General features: G+C 36.3%; 1 protein-coding gene across 1 annotated transcript in view; it reads left to right on the top strand.

The window, feature by feature from the left end:
- Positions 1-19,527, top strand: part of LOC115220912 (beta-mannosidase) — a 70,779-nt gene that overhangs the window by 10,753 nt on the left and 40,499 nt on the right. The window contains exon 2 of the mRNA XM_029791113.2: positions 18,683-18,829. Coding sequence (XP_029646973.1) covers positions 18,683-18,829 — 147 coding nt within the window. The remainder of the gene's footprint in view (positions 1-18,682; positions 18,830-19,527) is intronic.

Raw genomic sequence — 19,527 nt, 5'->3', positions numbered from 1 at the left:
TTATAATCCAGACATAGAAACTGGAGGTTTCAAAGCAGTTGTCCTTAGTTACCCTCTTTCTCTTTGATTTTTTTTTTTTGTCTGTCCCAAACAACAACGACATCTGGTCCCTTATTTTTACAGTTGACAGATGTTTTATGGGAATGTTCCACCAGTATTCCTTCTGTTGATGTTTGTCTGTGTATTCTATTATAGGATGATTCTTTATATTTATTCCAGGACAGTCTTCCCCCCCCCCCCGAATGGTATTGTATATTTTTCTAACAACAACATGTCACACAGTGAAGTAGTAACCTGATGACACTTTCGGCAGCTGCTAATCCTATGTGTCATGTCTTCCATAGAAGTATGACATAATCTACATTTATGGTTGCACCTTGGAACTCCAAGGGCATCACTGTTTCTTTTGCTGATTAAGTATTTAATTGCCATCCCCTGTTCATGGATTGGAAATGCTTAGCATTCGAAGTGTGATGTGATGCGACAGTCATAAGTCCAAGCGAGGCTTCGCTTCATATCAATGTTATTGTCTTCAAGTCTTCAGGAAACCCATCCAAGGTTTCCTTTTTTCTTTCTTTTTTTTTTTTTTTTTTTTTTTTGGTATTCTAAGCATTTCACATCCGGGGCTTCTTTGAGTTATGTTAGTTTGGCTGTTTCGCGGTTGTATAGGAGAGAGTGCTTCCTGAGGAGCTAACTGCCAACATGTAGGGCATTGTTCTATTCACTTTCCAGCACTAAATTAATGTATTTATTTTTGCTGCCTTTGTTTAGGAAGTGCTCACTGAGAGAAAGGGAGAGAGAATATGACATTTGAAGGCCAGCTGCACTGAACTTTACCCTTTTGTGGAGGCTCATGGCCTAGTGGTTAGAGCAGCAGACTCGTGGTCGAGGGATTGCTGGTTCGAATCTCAGACCAGGCGATGTGTGTGTTTATGAGCGAAACACCTAAGCTCCACGCGGCTCCGGCAGAAGGTAATGGCGAACTTCTGCTGACTCTTTTGCCACAACTTTCTCTCACTCTTTCTTCCTGCATCTTGCAGCCCACCTGCGACAGACCGGCGTCCCGTCCAGGTGGGGAACCTATACGCCAAGGAAACCGGGAAACTGGCCCTTATGAGCCAGGCATGGCTCGAGAAGGAAAGAAGCTTTGCCCTTTTGCTTCCTTTCTCTCTTCTAAGGTAGAATCTGTTGATGTCACTATTTCTGCAGAGGTTTCCAGTTGATGTCAATGTCTTGTGGGTTTCAATAATCATGGAGTGTATGTCTGCATGAATGCAAATAAGTATGTGTATAAATATGTATGTATGTATGTGTGTGTGTGTGTGTGTGTGTGTGTAGTTTTCTTCTGCATCGTAATGCAAGTGTAATAACTGAAAGAACATTGTGGAAATTTTACCTCATAAATTTTTAATTCAGACTTATGCCGTTTCATTTAGTGTTTAAGTAACAGTTTCGTCTTTTTCTTTGGTTAAGGCCAAAACCATTCTCAGCAGTCTCTTGCCTCATTTAAATATCTATCTGCTTAAGTCTAGAAATAATATCAAATAGAAGTCATTAGCACCAAAGACAGCGTGTGTGTGTGTGTGTGTTGGGTGGGTTTTGGGTTTGGTGGATGCAAGTAAACGGCTTATTGCAAAAAAAAAAAAAAAGAATAGAACCACTATAGCAAAATATTGATTTTTGTTTTTTTCTTCTTTTGTTAAGTTGGCTCATGACCAACTCTGTTTGGACCGAGTGTATATAGTTGTTAGAATCTACTCCTTATTGGTATTTACATTTAACCTTCCCCCATTAGATAGAATCCCAATAAAAACTGAACCCAAAACATATTGATTTGAAACTAAATACAGCCTGGCCCTTAATATGGGACCCTGTCTTTGCCAACACATCTTCTTTACTGAATGAAATATTGATTTGATCTTGGCACCTTACATCCTTAGAAACGTTTTATTATTATTATTATTATTTTTTAGTTCAAGTGTACTTTACATGCATTATTTAATATGTCATGAAATATATTACAATCAAGGCTTTTGGAGGTGACAGATGGTCGAAGGCGGAACTAAATACATTTATTTCTGTTCTTTGTTCTGAGATCAATTCCATCTGGTGTTTCATTTACTTTAAAGATCTGAATTCAATAAAAAGAAGTGTTATTGAAAGTACTTTATTCATTATTAGTCTTTTATATTCTTTTTCCTCTGCACGATTTAAATATCTCAATCACATGGCAATGCTGTAAATCAAGAATTTTTTGCTTAAAGGAATTTGCTAAATGGTTTTCGTTTCCTTATGTTTATGAATTTCTTTTACAAGATTTGCCAAATAAACACATGCACTGTATATTTGTTTTTTTCCTTCAGATTTATTTCATTATTGCTCTTATTTTATGTCCTATGTCTGGGAATCTTTCGTCACACATCCTGTGATCTCTTCAGTGACTCTCCATCCTATGTGTTTCTTCCTGTTTTGTTTAGTCCATTCTGAAGAGGCCACAGGATGTGTGACAAAGATTTCAGACAAAGAACACTAAAATAAGAACAATAATAAAACTGAAGTAAACAACAAATATAGAGTGTGTGCCTCTCCCCACCCCACACACACACTCAAAAGAAAAGACCATCCTGAAGAAATATGACAATATGTTTTCATTTGAATCCTATTTGCATAATTTTCACGCTAATAAATTGTCATATCTAAGGCCATCATCACATCTCATTCCCTTCTCTAAAATATTAAATAGGTGTTCTTGATTTATAACATTTTACACAATATGTTATGGCCCATCAAAGAGTGACCATTTGTTTCACACCTATATGGCTCTTAGCTGTATAGGCAACTCATAAGATTCAAATGGGCAGAAGCACATAACCTCTCTACAACTGGAGGCAGGAAAATGTCATGGTCAGTAAGTTTTTTAAACAAAGAATGGCGGTGCCCCAGCATGGCCACAGCTCGTGAGCTGAAACTAGATAAAATAAAATAAAATAAAAAAAGAATATATATACATCCAGAATGACCTTGAAGGTATTGTTTCAGGTGGGATGGCGTTATCACCCTTACATTAGTTCTAACTGTGATGATCTTAGTCGATACCATTGAATCCAGTATTTGACTGATATTTTATCAGCCCCAGATAAATGAAAAGCAAAGTTAACGAGGGCAGGATTTGAACTCAGAATGTAAAGAGTTGGAAGTAATATTGTCAGGCATTTTGTTAAATCTTCTAAAGTCTAATTAATGTTTGTTTCATAAGCATGTAATTAGCTGAGTTCAGGTACCGACCCCCATCCTTGGCGGGGAGAAGGTAACAAAGAAATGGTGGTAAAAGATTCTTTCTAATTGTGTTGCAAAACCAGCAATTTTGAGAAGAGGAGAAAAATCGATTCCATTGACCCCTATACTAGATGGGTACTTTATTTTGTTAACCCTGAAAGGATGTAAGGCAAAGTTAACCTCAGTGGTATTTGAACTCGGAGCTTAAAGAGTTAGAAGAAATGTTACGGAGCATTTTGTTTTGGACTCTGATTCTGCCATTTTGCTGTGTCGAGCTGCAGAAATAACAATCTTTCAGGCTCATTGAGCTCCTGCCATTCAGACTCGTTAGTTCATCTTTGCTATTAATTAGTTGTGTATTGATTTAGATATTCATTTATTTGTTTGTTTTGTACTTTGTGAACAATCACACCAATGATTACTGTCGTTTCAGTTGGTTGCGCCTGAAAAACACCCAAATCCTGTTTCAATTCGTTATATTTGTTTTAGCTTTGCATTTATTAATAATCTATTTTTTGAATGTTGCCAATGTTCCAAATCTGGCTCTGCTTCTATTATTTTCTCTCCATTGGAATATTTATGGCACCACAGATATGGAATTTTATCTAGAAGTTGTTTTGATTTTTGAAGAATGGTGAAGATCAGTTCTTCATTCTCATTTTCTTCATCTTTGTCAGTTTGTTTATTTTCTTCATTATTATATCGCAGATGTTCTTCTTTACCCAATTTAGTTGTTTTGTGTTGACTTCTTTTTTGGTGGTGGGGGAGGATTTTTCTTCTATTTCTTTTCTTTGGTTTCCTCATTAGTTTCCATTAGTTCTTTTTCATCGCATGAAGACAGAGTGGCACAACTGGTTGCTTCTGTTAAGGGACAAAGTGCCTGCCTATTTCTAGGACTAGGCATAAAGCAATTACTTCTCTTATTCTTTGAGTTTTGACAACTGGTGCCATGAAAACTGAGGCTGGCTGCTCTTATTATTACCTCAGTTCTGGTTTCCAATACTTTCCTTTATAGTTTTTTGTTGTTATTTTTATTTTTTTTTTTTGCTTAGCCCATTTAGTTCTTTAGAGTAGGAACGACTATGTGGGGATGGGGTCTTACTATGACAAATGTAACAACCAGGCATTGAGCCATGTGTCATCATTCTTTTGCCCTTTGTCTTGTTGTCTTCAACTAGGCACAATCCCAATATGTCTTTGTAGCCTTTGGTGGGTTTTAGCAGTTGCATATCCAATTCGATGCCTCCTGACTAAATGTTATCCTAGTTTTAACCACTCACCCAGACCAGCCACGGGTTCACCTTACTTCTGATGTCACTTTTGTGTTCCTTTGCTTCAAATTCTGGGGCACAAATATATGGGCAGAGAGATGTCTTACAATGTGTTTTAGCTAAGTCTTCAGCTTTGAAAGTACAGCAGGTAGGGCTATAACTTTTTTCAATTGACAGGATTTCTTCCAAAATGTTTTGAAGCACTGATTATTCTAGTTCTTGTCATCAGTGGAAATTTAGCTCAGTTCCAGCTTTACTAAAGCAGAGATTATTATTATTATTATTATTATTGTTATTATTATTATTGTTATTATTATTGTTATTATTTATTGTCATTACTTATTGTTATTATTTATTGTTATTATTTATTATCATTATTATTATTATATTGTATATAATTTTATATAGGTGGTTCTCTGGTGATAAATATCCCCCCCCCCCTTTGGATTGAAATAAATGCATGTATACTCTCCAAGTGATGATGATGATTCTTTCTACAATAGGTACAACACCTGATATTTTGGAAGGGGGCCAGTCTATTACATTGACCCCTTAACTTGATTGGTCCTTATTTTATCAACTTTGAAAGGATGAAAGACAAAGTTGACTTCAGCAGAATTGAACTCAGAACGTAAAGCCACCAGAAATGCTGGTAAGCTTTTGTACAGCATGCTAATGATTCTGACCATTTACCACCTTTATTATTATTATATTATTATTATTAAATAAGGTGGTGAGCTGGCAGAATCATTAGCACACTGGGTGAAATGCTTAGTGATATTTCATCTGCCGCAAATTCAGAGTTCAAATTCTGCCAAGGTTGATTGCCTTTCATCCTTTCAGGGTTGATAAATTAAGTACCAGTGAAATTCTGGGATCAATGTAAGCAACTAGATTCTTCTCCCAAAATTTCAGGGCTTGTGCTTTAATAGAAAGGGTTATTATTATCCCTTGATTAAAGCAAGCTGGCAGTCGTTAGCATACTGAGAAAAACGCTTAGCAGCATTTCATTTGTCTTCATGTTCTGAGTTCAAATTCTGCCAAGGTCAACTTTACCTTTCATTCCTTCAGGGTCAATAAAATAAGTACAAGTGGAACACAGGGTTCGATATAATTGATTTATCCCCTCCCCTCAAATTGTTGGTGTTGTGCTAAAACTTGAAATTTTGGCACATGACCAGCAGTTTTAAGGGGGAGGGCTAATCCCATCAACCCCAGCACATGACTGGTACTTCTTTTATCAACCCTGAAAGAATGCGAAGCAAAACTGATCTTGGCAGAATTTTATAATAATAATGATAATGAGAATTTTAAAACCAGAACCAGGCTTCAGTTTTGAGCCATTGCTATCCTCAACTATTTGTCCTGGTTCTCAGCTGCTGCTGCTTATTTTATTGACCCTGCAAGGATTAAGACAGTCTCAACTTCAGTGGAATTTGAACTCAGAACATAAAGGAATGAAACGAAATACACAAAGTGTTTTGTCCATTACTTTTGTAATTCTGACAATGAAATAATAATGGTTTCTTAGATTAGCACAAGCTGACATATATCTATGGTGGTGGTGGTGGTGGTGGTGGGGAATTTCAAGGGAAAGAATGAAACTAAGAAAAAAAAGAAAAGACTGTAACAGCTGAATGACAAAGAGTAGCCACACAAAAAGGTAGGCATTTATCTGCAAACATTCATAACGTTACCATTTCTAAAAAAAATTTTCAAAATGATATCTCTATATATATAAAGTTGAAGTTGTCTGTGTATGGCAGGTTTGGTAGCCTTCCGAGACTCTGCGGCGCAAGTTGACCAAAATTGAGAGTAATATAGAAGGCTTGCTCTTCATTCCATAGAAGAAAAAAATTCAAATCGGACCATGTTAATACCAAAAATTATTTACATCAAAAAGGTGCTTTTTTCTATGAAAATCCCTATTTTTTTACGATTTTTTTACTGCTGTGTCGCCATTTTTCAGTGTATTTCAACCAGAAAAATGTTCACTTAAAGAGAATAACAAGCTACATAATGCAAGATTTTTACTTTTCAAAAATTCCAATTCTAAAGGGTCGAAAAGAAAACAAGCCCAAGCAACACTAGGCTATACTACTAGTAATCCATAAAATTAATAGTTACTCCATTCACTATCACGACCAAAAAGAGGTCTAAATACTGGAATTTATCACAGCTTTTGTGACATTACGTTTGTCAGACAACTTAGATGAATTCAAAGTTTAAATATCATCCTTTCTCTTTATTGGAAACTAATTCACTTTCACATTTGCGCTTGCATACTCATTTACAGAAGATGTCGCCTCGGACTTCCTGTGTGCATTAGACATGTCCATCTTTTGAGAACAAAAACACCCAGACATCCTACGATGCAAGCTCCACCTCATTCAGGAGCTGCAAAATGGAAGCTTTATAATCTCTCAAACACACACACACAGTATTCCCTGCTTAAGCGCAACACACAGCTAAGAGTGAATGCCTTTGCATCAAACGTTAAGCTCGATAATCTTAGCAAAATTGACTTTTCATGATGATTTCCCAGTCTTAACATATGACAATGTCACAAACACTGTGGACAGGCATTAACCCTTTTCTTGCAATGTAATCCATAAAAAGAACTCAAAAACAATCCTTGTAGATTGGTTAAATGTGATTGGTTTCATGTGCAAAAATGATTGTTTGGTGAACATGCATACATGCAGAAATACTTTGAAGTTATAATTTTAAAAGATAAACTCATTATGACATTCTAATATCCTCTGAAATTATTTTTAATTTAGTTAAGAATTTAGAATTAAGCTCTAATTCCAACAATAAGGTTGGCTGATATGAGTGGAGATTTTGGTCTGAAGATGAGTCCTGGAGAGACTTCTTGTTGCCTTCTTTGGGGAAACTGGTCTAAATACTGCACAGTAACATAAAATGTTCATTAATTATATAATTCTTCTGTTGATAAAAATATAATTTCTAAACCACAAAACAACTAAGAGCATATGTTTAGTTTGCAATAATAGTTATTAGGCATATGAGAGAGAATTCTCATACAGAAAAATGCTCACATGATCTTGTACCTATTTGTCAATCATCAGTGTTTAACATCCGTTTTCCATGCTGGCATGGGTTGGACGGTTCAGCTGGGGTCTGAGAAGCCAGGAGGCTGCATCGGGCTCCAGTCTGATCTGGCAGTGTTTCTACAGCTGGTTGCCTTTCCTAATGCCAACCACTCCGAGAGTGTAGTGGGTGTTTTTTTTTATGTGTCACTGGTACAGGGGCCAGAGGAGCTGGCATTGACCATGATTAGATGGTGCTTTTTATGTGCCACTGACATGGGATCACAATTACAATTACCATTTGATTATGATTTTGATGTACTTGACTCAATAGGTCTCCTCAAGCACGGAATGTCGCCCTATGATCCAAGGTACTTTTGAGTGGGTTGGTTATGCGACACTGGTGTAGGTTACAGCTGTGGACTCACTTTATTTGCCGGAATCTGGAATTGAGTATAGAGCTGATGCCAAAATTCAATACAAGGGATCTTTATTAGTTGCAGAGTAATCAAATTGCTCAAGCTAAATTTAATTATGGACATGTAGTGAAATTGCTAGGACATTCCCATTTCTTTGGCAGAAAGTAAGACTATATTCCAATGCCTTTTCCTACTCCTTACCTAGCTGAGTCAGGTTTTAGCTGAGTGTCTTTCCTACAACCAAAAGCTCACAATTACTTGGAAATTGTATGTAGCAATGATCTTTGTTTGTCTCTATCAAGTAAGGTCCCTGATAGTGAAAAATTTGCAAAAACTAAACCAGCCCCATCAATCTCACTAAATAAATAAATGTAATATGATATATTTTTCTCTATTTTGCTAAAATATTTTATTTTTGTGCTCAAAAAGTTATTTTTAGGAGATATTAATTTTCTGGCCATCAATAGAATTTTTTTTGTTTTGTTAAATCAGAAAATGATGAATGATTATAAATGGTTGTTGATGCCACAAAATATTCTTGTTTCGGGCAAATAGAAATATAGAAAATAAATGTGCAATTAACCCTTTTGATACCAACCTGGCTGAAACCGGCTCTGGCTCTGTAGTACAAATCTCTTGTTTTCATAAGTTTTGAATTAAAAACTTCACCAAACCTTAGTCACAATTTATGTTCCTAACACTAGCTGAATGATATCTAAGTTATCTTATTAAATTCTTTGTTATATTTAAAATTGATTGAAAGAAACACAGAGCATCTCAAAAGAAATACGGTAATGAAAGGGTTAAATAGACATTGATATTTTTATGGAGTTGTTATATTAATAGTAGAAAACTGGGCACCCTTGAAATATTTTTTTAAAATGTTTATTATTTTAGATTTTCTGTCCAGTAATGTTTTCAATACATATCAATTTTTAAAAAATATTCCTAAAATAAATTTCATGATAAAACTAATTTAAACAATTTCATCTTAAAATTTCATTATCACTTGATAAAATTTTACAAATTTTATTTGCATTAAAAGTTTTTAATCTTTTCAGAAGTGATTGTTTCTGTTACTAACCATTTAGTATAAAATTGAAATAATTTTTCTCTAATAACGTCTAAGGTGCCAGAAAATGATTTAATATTTCAAGAAGGAACCATAATCTAAAAAACGTTGACAAAGTCATGACATTAGATTAACTGTTCATGCTTTTAATTACATCATCATCATCATCATAACATTCACTTTTCCATCTTCATATGAGTCAGATGGAATTCAATGAGGCAGATTTTCTACAGTCAGATACCCTTCCTGTTGCCAATCCTCACCTATTTCCAAGTAACATATTTCCCCCCCATGGCCAGACATGTTTTCACGGAAGATTAGAAATGATGGACACTGCTTGTCTGCTGATGATGCTCATTTACCACAAGATGTTTAAACAAAGGCACACACACACACACATAAAGGGTTTCTTTTTTTAGTTTCCAAATTCAATTAAATTGCCTAGGGCTATAATAGAAGGCATTTTCCCAAGGTGCCATGCAGTGGGACTGAATCCAAAACCGTGTGGTTGGGAAGTTAAAAATTGTCCAAATCGTTCTTTGTCACCATCACAATTATCCTTACCAACATAATTGTCAGTACCATCAACATAATGGTTGCTTTTCAATTCTTGGCCAAGTGTGTCAATACAGTATAGGAGAACTGGATGCATGGTTTTGGTGCCAGTCATTTGGTACATCTGTTTTGGCAACAGATGCCTCGGTGCTGGGAAATAACAAGTTTGATAATTAAATCACTTGTCAAATGTATAAATGTAGAAAGATAACGTTTCTATGGTTTACACTTTAAATCTAATTTTTCTGTCAAAAATGTAGTTTATTTACATAAAGCTGTAGATCTTTTTTTACCTGTATAATGTCATCTGTGCACACCTGTTCCTTCTCAAAACAATTATGTATTATGTCTAAATATAAATTTTAATATTTATTATTTAGTTCTTGGAAGATAGACAATGCCCGTAGCCCAGGCTGAGGAAGAGAATGTGGCTGGTGTTTAACTTGAGCTTCTGTAGGTTGATGTTGATTGGGGGAAAATGTGGACAAGGACTGAGGTGCAAAGGGGTCCAGTTTGTAGAAATGATTCTGTTAAGTAGTGGAGGAGGAGGTCTCTGCTGGACTAGACAGTAGGGAAGCCTGCATGATGTTGTTCTTCGCTCTAAATCAGTCCCAATTGAATAGACCACTGGTCAACAATAATATTCCAGTCCTTATTTTGTTTTTATTGAGATGTTGTGACTAGGGCAATAATAATAATAATAGTGGAGGCGCAATGGCCCAGTGGTTAGGGCAGCGGACTTGCGGTCATAGGATCGTGGTTTCGATTCCCAGACCGGGCGTTGTGAGTGTTTATTGAGTGAAAACACCTAAAGCTCCACGAGGCTCCGGCAGGGGATGGTGGTGATCCCTGCTGTACTCTTTCACCACAACTTTCTCTCACTCTTACTTCCTGTTTCTGTTTTACCTGTATTTCAAAGGGCCGGCCTTGTCACTCTCTGTGTCACGCTGAATATCCCCGAGAACTACGTTAAGGGTACACGTGTCTGTGGAGTGCTCAGCCACTTACACGTTAATTTCATGAGCAGGCTGTTCCATTGATTTGGATCAACCAGACCCCTCGTCGTCGTAACCGACAGAGTGCTTCCATCCAATAATAATAATGATGGTCACTTCTGTCATGAATGTAATTTGAATCCAGTTATGGATTTTGCTATGAAGTCACAATGGAAACACTGATGAATTTTATTTTGCCTGGGATTGGCCAAATGTGTCTGTTGACTGCAGGATGTAATTCTTTCCTTCTCTTTCTTCAACTCAAATTCTTTAGCTGCACCATGACACATTTTACATCACTCAATTCATTCCAGGCAATAACTTCCCCCAAAATGTTGAATTAAGCTTTAGGGATTTTAGTGATAGTTTCAACTGAACCTTATACCTAAGGATGCGTCTTCTTTTACCACAGAACCACTCCTCTTGTTGGCCATACAAAAGAATTTTTGGAATGTGGTCATCTTGCATTCAAACAATATGTGCAGCCCATCTGCACTGAATTTGCAACAGCTTACTTTCGATACTAGAAATATTACATTTTTCAAAAATTTTGACTTTTGATATCTAATGATGATGATGATAAGCTGGTTATTAATTGTAACATGTTGAAACTCTGCCTTTTAGATATGTGAACTGTTTTTAAAGATACAATTTAAGGAATTTGTTTTTATGTCTCAGCTGGCCTTATTTGGGCTTCATTGCTGTTTTGTGGAAACTTATTAATTTTTGTGAATTAAAAGAAGTTTCTATGTCTGAAGAATAAACTTTGGGATTCTTTTTTGACTATTTTTTGTCACCATGAGAGATTACCAAAGATTGTGAGATCTAGCAACTGTAGGAACTGAAAGATTTAGCTGTTGCTTCATATGTTTGTTTGATGTATGCTGCAGCTGTCTTCTAATGATGTTGAATTTAATAATAATAATAATAATAATAATGATAACAAGGGTGTTACATTGTTTCTGGATAATGTTTCAAACTTATTCTTCATGGTTGTAGTACATACCAGTTGTGAGTGATTTGGGTTGTGTCTGGGCAAGAGCTGTGTATTAGAGATATTTAACAAGTCGAGGATGGTGTATGTAATTAGAAGTAACAGCAAGTAGGTTGTGAATGCAAGTAAGAAAGGTCATGTAGATAATACAAAGACACACTGAAGGTTTTAAAGAAGTCTCACAATATAGTGTTATAAGAGGAAAATCTGACATGATTAAAACTTTACTGATGTTAAGACGACATTTTAGTTGTACTGAACTGCTAAAGGGGAAGAAGAGATTGCTGGTGTTTGTTGTAGCAAAGGTAAATCTGTCTGGAAACTATGCTGCTGGTTATGGTGCAGAGAAAGAGATCTGTGCAGGACATTTCATCCATTTTAAGCCATTGAAGAAGGCAGCAGCGAGCTGGCAGAAATGTCCGGCAAAATGTTTTCATGATCGTTAAAGAGATGGAGCATTCTATAGTTTAAGCTGCCTTTCAACTTGGCAGTCTTGTTCACAGTATTAGCAAAAGACATGGATGGGTAGGGAACAGAGAAATATTCAGAAATAAGGAACACATCCTTTTTTGCAAAAGATGTATCTTGGGGTTGGGGTTAATGGTCTGCTTCCAGTTAAGAATGGATTTGTCAATATATAGGAAACTTCTGGGACATTATCAACACATGTCAAGAAATGCTATTGAAAATCAATCCTGGCCATTCACAGAAAGATAGAAACCACGATTATTGGGGATTAATGCCAATACCATTCAACTGGTACCAACCTAATTCATATAATTAACCTTTTGTTACCAACCCGGCTGAAACCAGTTCTGGCTCTGAGTGCAAATGTCTTGTTTTCATGAGTTTTGAATTAAAATCTTCCACCAAACCTCAGTCACAATGTTCCTAAAACTAGCTGAATGATAACTAAGTTATTTTAGTAAATTCTTTGTTATATTTAAATTTAATTGAAAGAAACACATCTCAACAAAAATATAGTAACGAAAGGGTTAAACAGTTGACAGCTGGATTGATGTGCTGGTGTGTGAGTGTGTGTGTGCATTTAATGTATATATATATGTATGTAGAGCTCTCTCTCTCTCTCATATATATATATATATATATATATATATTTCTTTATTCTTTTATTCTTTTACTTGTTTCAGTCATTTGACTGCGGCCATGCTGGAGCACCACCTTTAGTCGAGCAAGTCGACCCCGGGACTTATTCTTTGTAAGCCCAGTACTTATTCTACCGGTCTCTTTTGCCGAACCGCTAAGTGACGGGGACGTAAACACACCAGCATCATTTGTCAAGCAATGCTAGGGGGACAAACACACACACACATACACACACACACACATATATATATGCAGGTGGCACGTAAAAAACACCCACTACACTCGCGGAGTGGTTGGCGTTAGGAAGGGCATCCAGCCGTAGAAACACTGCCAGATCTGACTGGGCCTGACGAAGCCTTCCAGCTTCACAGACCCCAGTTGACCCGTCCAACCCATGCTAGCATGGAAAGCGGACGCTAAACGATGATGATGATGATGATGATATATATATATATATATATATATATATATATATATACATATATACGACAGGCTTCTTTCAGTTTCCGTCTACCAAATCCACTCACAAGGCTTTGGTCGGCCCGGGGCTATAGCAGAAGACACTTGCCCAAGATGCCACGTAGTGGGACTGAACCCGGAACCATGTGGTTGGTTAGCAAGCTACTTACCACACAGCCACTCCTGTATATATATAAAAATATATATATATATATATATAAATATATATAATGTGTATGTATGTGAACATATGTACATACATTATCTGACAGAAAAACTGGTAAATTTGATGAGTCCCACTGAGATGCCAGCTCTGTACATGGTGGGGACAGGAGTAAATTCTTATTTAATAAAGTAGGGTCACAGATACAGTGTCTGTAAGTATCAGAACTGTCACCCTCATCATCATCATCATCCTTGTCCATCTCCATCCTTGTTATTGTCATCATCATCAGCAGCAGTAACATCATTATTTCTGAGTTTTAACTCTTTTTACTTCTTTATTCTTTTTGCCATCCCTGACATAATTTTGAAATCTTTCCAAAACATTCTCCACTTTAATATTTACTTAAAATATTTAAATGTCAGCAGACAATGTGTGTGTGTGTATGCACACTACAGTGTGATTGTGCACGTCATTGTAAATTTTTACTTATTTATAACCTTTATTTAAGGATGTAGATACATTTGGCAGTTTGTGTGTGTGTGTCAACACATGAAATGGGATCAGGAACCAAAGTCTTAAAAGGGGAATATCTTCCTGATTTTTTTTTACTTCCTAAATTGAAAGAGTATTTAATGAGCTTAACCTTCTATTTCACCAATTGTTGACCTTATGGCTTTGGCAAATCTGTTCTTGTCAGTGCTGTGCCTGTTACACTAAACTTATGGTTTCCAAACATTTTACTGTGGAACATTGGCAACCTAATGCGCCACACACATTCTTTTACTTGTTTCAGTCATTTCACTGCAGCCATGCTGGAGCACCGCCTTTAGTCGAGCAAATCGACCCCAGGACTTATTCTTTGTAAGCCTAGTACTTATTCTACTGGTCTCGTTAGTCGAACCACTAAGTTACGGGGACGTAAACACACCAGCAACGGTTGACAAGCAATCCTGGGGGACAATCACAGACACACAAATATATACACATACTTATATATATACATATATACATATATACAACGGGCTTCTTTCAGTTCTCGTCTACCAAATCCACTCACAAGGCTTTGGTTGGCGCGAGGCTATAGTAGAAAACACTTCCTCAAGGTGCCACGCAGTGGGACTGAGCCCAGAACCATGTGGTTGGTAAGCAAGCTACTTACCACACAGCCACTCCTGTACCTACATATTAAAATTCCATACTTTGTTTATTGAATAAAGAACTCTATACTTAATCATTTTGTATAAATTAAGTTATTTATAAATTAAAATAGATCAGCAAGAAGTTTGTTTTCGAACCACTGGGTTCTGGGTTCTGTCTCACTGCATGGCATCTTGGACAAGTGTCTTTAGTATGGCTTTAGGCTGATCAAAGCCTTGTGTCTGGACCTGGTAGACAGAAACTGAAAGAAGCCCATCGTGTGTGTGTGTGTGTGTGTGTGTGTTTGTCTCCCATCACCGCTTGACAACTGGTGTTGGTGTGTTTACATCCCCCTAATTTAGAATACATTCCAGGCTTTAAAAGACTGAGTACTGGGATTGGTTTGTTTGACTAAATTTTTTCAAGGCAGTGCCCCAGCATGGCCACAGTCAAATGACCAAAACAAGTAATAAATGAAGATAGTATATTTTTTAAAATTTATATACAAACTGCTCTAAAGTAATTTCATTTGCTCTTGTATGCCATAGGTATAATAAGTTGGGGATTAACTCCAATGGGCAGAGCTGGTTTCCTGGCTGTTTACATTAGGTACCTAACAATTTAACAATCTGATGCTTTTTCCCAGGGCCTCTAGGAGAAATTCTGTAAGACAGAATAGTAATGCTTCTGGATCTTAGGTCTGTTTGAGGCTTTCAAAATTTAAGGATGCTATGAGTTTTTTTTTTAAGGGTCCATCAGATTTTCACTTGCTCCTACTTGGCTCTCTGAGCTTTGGACCAACCATACTATTTGAAGCCACTCCTCTTATAGGTGCTGCCTTACCATGAGCCACATGCATTTAAAACTCTCATCTTTAGTCCCCACAAAAATTAGCTTGGCCTCACTCACCATCTCTGATGATCTTTACTGATAATCACATAAGTTTATCAATTCATTTTGGCAAAAAAAATTTTTAAATAAATAAATAAAATGACCATCCTGAATTACAACCACACACACATATATATATATATATATATATATATATATATATATATATATTATATATATATATATATATATATATATATTAGAAGAAATGAGGTACTCAGAAAATCGGATGGTTTATATTTACAGATATTTATTTGTATATTACATTTTTTATACATCATATAACTTAGATCATGTATAAACGGTATACCTCTCTCTCTATGTGCATATACATACACACATATTATATATCTATATATATATATACACACGCGTAAAATGTATATATATATATATATTATATATACTTCAAAATATATATTAATCCATTCGTGAAAAAAATAGGAGGCTGGGTATTATTTTTCCTTTCTCTGTTAATTCCTCTTCTGTTAAATCCTGGTTCCTTCAGATATTTTAAATGTTTGTTCTTTAATGTGTGTGTGTATACATATATATACTATATTGGTTGTATATATATGTGTGTGTATATATTATGTGTTTTGGCGTTATATGATGACCATTAAAATTATGATCTTTGCCATCGTTGCCGTTGTCGTTGACTTCATCATCGGTGTTCTTGTTGTTGGTGGTGGTGGTGTCGCGATGTTGTCATTTTCATCTTCATCGGCGTCATCATCATCGTCGTAACCGTTTCGACGTTCGGTGTATTCATTGCTCGAAATGATGACGACGACCGAGCTGTCATCGTCACTTTTAACATTATATGTTTATGTAAATGAAAGAACAAATAGTCAAAAGTAAGATGGAGTATGATTCGACAGCTTTTTAATGACCACTATATGTTTCATTCATCATCATCATCATCATCATCATCATCATCATTTAACATCTGCTTTCCATGCTAGCATGGGTTGATGATTTGACTGAGGACTGGTGAACCAGATTAATATGCCAGGCTCCAATCTGATCTGGCAGAGTTTCTACAGCTGGATGCCCTTCCTAATGCCAACCACTCCGAGTGTGTAGTGGGTGCTTTTACGTTCCACCTGCACGTGGGCCAGTGTGGCAGTACTGGCTACAGCCACACTCAAAATGGTGTTTTGTTACGTGCCACCAGCACAGGAGTCAGTCCAGCGGCACTGGCAATGACCTCGCTCGAATGTTTTGTTCACATGCCAGTAAGGCGATGCTGGTAACGATCATGCTCAGATGGTGCTTTTTACGTGCTCACCGGCACAGAAGCCAGACAGCTGCTCTGGCAGTGATCCTAGCAATGGATGGAGCTGTTAGCGCTCCACTGACTTAATTTGAATTTAAATCCTGTATATATGTGGATCTATGTTGTATTGAAAGAAGTGTAGTGGTCATTGAAAAGCTGTCGAATCATACTCCATCTTACTTTTGACCCTATTTATTCTTTCATTTTTACTTTCCACACACGAAGAATGCCTAAGCCTAGAATTGGTAATATACTGCGGCGACCTGGCAAAATTTCAGATAGATCAAACAACAGCAAATGGGTCACGGGCATTACTTATTGAACGTCCCTCGTATTTTATGACTTTCAAAGGCTAACAACTATTTAATTGCTATCTTCAAGATATATGAAATTTAACAAAGTCTTTCCTGAAACATTTTTAAAGAATCATGACTAACTATTTTTCTGGTGTTCCTGAAGCAACCACAAACTACCAATGTTCAGTAACTTCCATCAAGCTACTGATCCATCAGAATTATGAAACCAAGAAATACAGCCGAGAAAGCACTGGCATCATGGAACAGTGTCTGCTTTAGTGGGGTCTGCTCTATCACGACCAGAGTGATGATGTCGTTAAGGGATTATTGGTCTAAAGAATAAGAAAGCATTAGTAACACAGCCAAGCTTTTGTCTCTTGTTTACATTCGCCATCTTTTCTATGTTTCTAACAAAAAAATGCTGCTCCTCATCTTATTTTCACTACCTTTAATTGGTGCATTTATGGCTGTGTGTATTGAAGAAGTTTGCCCACAACCATGTGGTTCCAGGTTCATTCCCACTATGCAGAGTGTGTGTGTATGTGTATGTAATGTATGTATATATGTATCTACATATGTATGTTTCTGATGGGCTACTTTTCAGTTGTGTGTGATGAGTTTGAACTTATAATCAATCTTAAGACTGTAACCAGTGCCAGACAAGCTATGTACACCATCATCGATATATGTCAAGTAAAATGCTAAAAACCATGGAAAATGTTTGTCTCACTTGGTGGCACAGTATCGAGATTCAGTACAGTTGTTTTTTTTTTAGAGTGAAATGAGTCCAGGAAGTGGTCTTACTCAATCCTGAGCTGATTCTCATCATGTATGTATATCTGGATGATGTCTGAGAGGATTTGTGTGTTTGGCGTATAGTGAATGATGGTCAACATCTCCAAGTGCATTTGTTTCTATTCAGAACCTTTACTGTTGCCACTATTTTTGCCACTGTCCTATAGGAGGAAACCTTCATCCATGCTGACCTTTAAACTCGTGCTTGAGATGGAGTTGCCATCACAGTAAGCAAGTAAAGGCTGAAGTATGTTAACTACATAGATTTCATGTCTTGGAAGGTCTGGGAAAGCCTTAAGCTCTGCTCATTCCTCAGGATCAAACAAAGTATCTGCTATAAATTCAGCAACTTTGCAAATTGGTAATATCTTTGTCCATGTCTTATTAACACAAGCCTTATGAGATTCTCTCATTTCTATATATTCATTCAGGCTAAAAATGAATAGATTTGTGTCTATGTGTATACAGGGCATTTGGGCTAAATTAGATGATTTTTGTTTTCCAGAACAGCTTAATGTATTGGTGGAGAATCAATGGCATTGCTCACATAGATCAAGAACTGCTACATTGCGATATACTGTGGAACCTCAGTTTACGAATCCCTCTCATCACAAACAAATCTGTTTCCAACATAGAACATCTCAGACGAACAGTGTCTCAAGCACACAAGCCAACAGTTGGCAGCAAACTGGGAGTATCGAGCTGGAGACTGTCAGTTGCCGTCTTGCTCAGTGCTCATCCCTGCTCAAATTCGCTGTATCTTCTCCTGAATTCCCTATAGGAAAAATAGTTTCGGTTTACAAACATTTCAGGTGACAAATGGGTCTTCAGGAATGAAATAAAATCCTTAAACTAAGGTTCCACTGTACTAACAAGAGTGTAAAATAATTCATCTCTCTCTCTCTCTCCTATTCTAGATGTCTCATATCCAGCAACAGTTCCTGGTGGAGTTTATATGGCCCTTTACAATAACCACGTTATTGATGACCCCTATGCAGGGTTTAACGATGTTGCCTATCGAAACATTGGAAAGAAAAATTGGAACTTCACTAAAAAATTTACCGGTAAGTATCAAAATTTTGGTCTACTTACTCAACATCATTGTAATTCTTGTTTATTAAATAGCTTTGGATTAAGTTCCACAAATGCATTTTTAAGTGAGGTTTACACATCATGGATATAAATCTAAATGAAATATTGATATTAGAATTAAATATTTTCAGTTTGTCAGCCTTCGTTTTTTTTTTCTTCACAATGTTTTGATTAGTTAAATCATTTTCGGATGTCCTGTGAAAATATTCCTGGGTTGTGTTTGATCTTATGGGTGCTTGTCTAATAGGAATGTGCATTTTTGTAGTCAAAGAGTGGATTGATCAAAATATGATAGAGATCAAAGAAACTTGATATAGAAAGTAAATACTTTGGTAATTAAAATATTTTAATTCCACAATTATTTGTCAACAACATTTCAACTATTTGGCATTCTTATTGTCAATGTTGATTTCAAAAAACTAATGGAATGCGTTTGTAAAACACTAAAAGACTTTGCCATTGAAGCAATCAGTTTTGATGACTGTTTGCCAGAGTAGTATTAGATTAGAATTTTAGGACATTTAAATTTTGAACTGTAAGGGATTTGGCACTGATTTGGAATGTGAAAAATCTCAAATACTTTAGAGGAGCTATTATTTGTTTCTTTGAATTATGCTTTATGTGTGTCACAATGGATTACATGGCATGCATTTAGTGTTGCAAGTTTCCG

This window comes from Octopus sinensis, linkage group LG17 (genome assembly GCF_006345805.1).
Source record: "Octopus sinensis linkage group LG17, ASM634580v1, whole genome shotgun sequence".
In the NCBI taxonomy this organism is placed as follows: Eukaryota; Metazoa; Mollusca; class Cephalopoda; order Octopoda; family Octopodidae; genus Octopus; species Octopus sinensis.
This window is presented reverse-complemented; position numbering and strand designations above follow the sequence as displayed.